Raw genomic sequence first — 2,884 nt, forward strand, 5'->3', positions numbered from 1 at the left:
ATTGATATTAAGGGTGCCTTTTTAAAATTTGTGCAATGTGTGGACCTTAAGGGTCAGGGGTTTAGGTCACAGTGTTAGGGACACTACTTATTAGTTGGAATGCATTTTTGTTCCCCTACCCTGCGTATTCAGTAACCAAGCTAAGCAACTGCTAAGTGTATTGTTATGATGATCAATGGTGCCTCTTTCAAAATTATGAATGTCATGTACCATCTGGCTTAAAACATTTATCAAATTCTATAACTGGAAAGTTGTTGCAGAATGCTCAGGTGACCTATAAGGCCCATGGGCCTCTTGTCATTCTAAAACTTAGTATGATATGAAATTGTTCCTGAAAATAATTAAGCACTTAATGTAATAATACCTAGGATTAAGAAAAGTTTTAAATAAAACAATGGAATTATTATCCTTTGTTATGCTCCTATGAAGATAAAGATTTTATTCGTCTTTTTCTGTTGTACAAATTGGAAAAAATATGTATGTGTTATTGTCATAAAATATTCCACCATGAATCTTACAGGAAGATCTCGGGGTAGAGATAATTTTGAGAGGAGTGAGGAAAAGAGCAACGGACCTTCAGATAAGACACTAACGTTCTTTGACTTTGGAGGACAGTGTGCATACTACGCTTGTCATCAGATTTACCTCACAAGGAGAGCCTTTTACATTGTGGTTGTAGACGCCTCTAAAGACCTTAACCAGGTGGTAGATAAGGAGGTGTGTGACCAGACGGACACCGTGTTCTCTGGATGGACATACAAAGGTATAATCTTATTCTAATACTGTGCCATTAAAAAAAAATCAGTTAGACATTGGAAATTCTCAATTTTTGTTTAGGAGTCATTAACAATTTTAGACTGCAAGAATGTGAAAAACCATTTACGATAATTTTTCTGCATATTTCTTATGAATGAAATACGTAGGATTTCTTATTTCTGTCATACTAATGAATAAGGCTCCTGTTTCAGAATACTTTGTGTTTTGGTTGAAATCTATCCACACCTATTGTTCAACTGTAAAACATGGAAGTGACGACCAAGTAGAAGTACTTATTGTAGCAACACACTGGGATAAATCATTATATAAGGTAATTATTAATTTAATTTAAAAAAAGACATATGTGATAATGCAATACTTAGAAAACATTATTGATCAATTAAGTCTTGCATAAACATGACATGTATTTAAATTAAAAGGTAATCTTTTATATTACTGATCTTGTAAAGTACATGCAGGATGATTCTAAATTCTTTTTTATAGAACAAAGATTTTCTTTTGCAATCATTATACAATGAATTACCGAACGATTCTGACACGAACCAGTATATAAGAGAAGACAGATGTTTCTTAGCACGCTTTCCAGCCGCTCAACCCTTAGTTGATCTAGAGAAATGCATCATAGATATCACATTAAGCGCAAGGTGGAGCGAGAAGATACCTCATGAATGGGTTTTCCTCAATGATGAAATCAATGAAGAAAGCAAAAATCAACCAATATTATCATTTAATGACCTACATGGAAGGTTGCCAGTCGAAAAAGATGCCAAAACGGAAAATGCTGTTGACATGCTTCGATACTATCATGATGCTGGAAAATGTCTCTTCTTTAATGAGGAAGATCTTCAAGAATCAGTAATCATAGACGTCCAGTGGTTCATAAACGCATTCAAAACCATCATTACAGACAAGTTACACGTGAAAGGGATACACGCAAGTAAAATAGACTGGAAGGAATATTACGAAACAGGAAATCTGAAAGATACACTTTTAGATGGAATCTGGGAACTAGAGGATAAGAATTCACAGGTGTTAGAAAAAAACGATGAAATTAAAAGAAATGGTGGACATTATTTGGATTACAAGACAACCTTGCTGAATTACATGATGAGGCTAGGATTGATAGCCGTCGGAAAGGAATGTCATTATGTGCCTTCTATGAACAAAAAGAAGTTTGACATCGCACAGAAAGAATTTATTCAAAACACAGAGTCAAAAACATCCGTTTTGGTGTTCCAATTTGACTTCCTGCCTTTCTTTTTATTTTACCGCCTTGTTGTGACATTAATGCAAATAGAAGGTTTGGAGGTCTTAAGAAGTAAAGGAACAACATGTCTGTACAAAAACACAGCAATGTATAACTACAGGGATCATTATCTGGTAGTTGCTGTTACATGTAACTCTATCCAGTTTCAAATTTTGCACTCTGAAGCTGACGGATGTTTGCAAAAAGAAATAACAGTAGCAATTAGACAATGCATTGACGAAATTTTGATGGATATCACAAATACGTTTCACAAACATCTTTCGTATACGACTGGATTTACTTGCCTTGAAAAAAACAATCAGATAATTGGTATAGAAATCGATGATAATTTTATTGAGGAGAAGAAGTTGAGGACAGGAACCTCAATGAATTGTCCTCTGCACCAGTTAGATGACCGCCATAAAATCAATCCTGATTATTTGACGGAGTTTTGGAAGTAACTAAAAATTTTTGAACATAAATCTGATGAATTGGTTATCTTGGATCCATTGCCTTCAACAATGGTAATTCATTGCAAAGAATGTTTTAACTACCGGAAAAATAGATGATTATCCATTTGGATTGATAAACCAACATGCCATTTCAAAATTTCAACGATGTATTTTATTATAAAACTAATGTTTGGGGGTGGTATAGGATTGTGATAACATGTAAACAATTCCAGTAAAAATAAATGTGTGAGAATTGTTTCGGATAATTTTAGAATTTTTTTTAAAGATCATGCTCATACATGTTCTTACGGAAGCTAAATAATGCAAATCAAAATAAATAAATAAAAACAAAATTATTAAATAAAGAAAAACGGAATTATTAAATAAAGAAAAAACAAATTAATGTATA

The 2,884-nt window shown here is 33.3% G+C and overlaps 1 protein-coding gene across 1 annotated transcript; it reads left to right on the forward strand.

Moving 5' to 3' along the window:
• Positions 1–507: 507 nt before the first annotated feature.
• LOC134229289 (uncharacterized) lies at positions 508–2,648 on the forward strand. The gene is made up of 3 exons (XM_062711006.1): positions 508–763; positions 969–1,087; positions 1,261–2,648. Exons 1-3 carry the CDS (start codon positions 508–510, stop codon positions 2,482–2,484), a joined length of 1,599 nt encoding a protein of 532 aa, XP_062566990.1. The 3' UTR covers positions 2,485–2,648.
• The last annotated feature ends 236 nt before the right edge of the window (positions 2,649–2,884 follow it).

The sequence above is a fragment of the Saccostrea cucullata genome, unplaced genomic scaffold (genome assembly GCF_032062105.1).
Source record: "Saccostrea cucullata isolate Sc308-1 unplaced genomic scaffold, CSIRO_AGI_Scuc_v1 ctg4771, whole genome shotgun sequence".
In the NCBI taxonomy this organism is placed as follows: Eukaryota; Metazoa; Mollusca; class Bivalvia; order Ostreida; family Ostreidae; genus Saccostrea; species Saccostrea cuccullata.

Coding starts and splice junctions, on each gene's coding strand:
- LOC134229289 (XM_062711006.1), top strand. CDS start 508: ATGAATCTTACAGGAAGATCTCGGGGTAGAGATAATTTTGAGAGGAGT. Junction 764..968: donor CTCTGGATGGACATACAAAG/GTATAATCTTAT, acceptor CTCCTGTTTCAG/AATACTTTGTGTTTTGGTTG. Junction 1,088..1,260: donor GGGATAAATCATTATATAAG/GTAATTATTAAT, acceptor TCTTTTTTATAG/AACAAAGATTTTCTTTTGCA.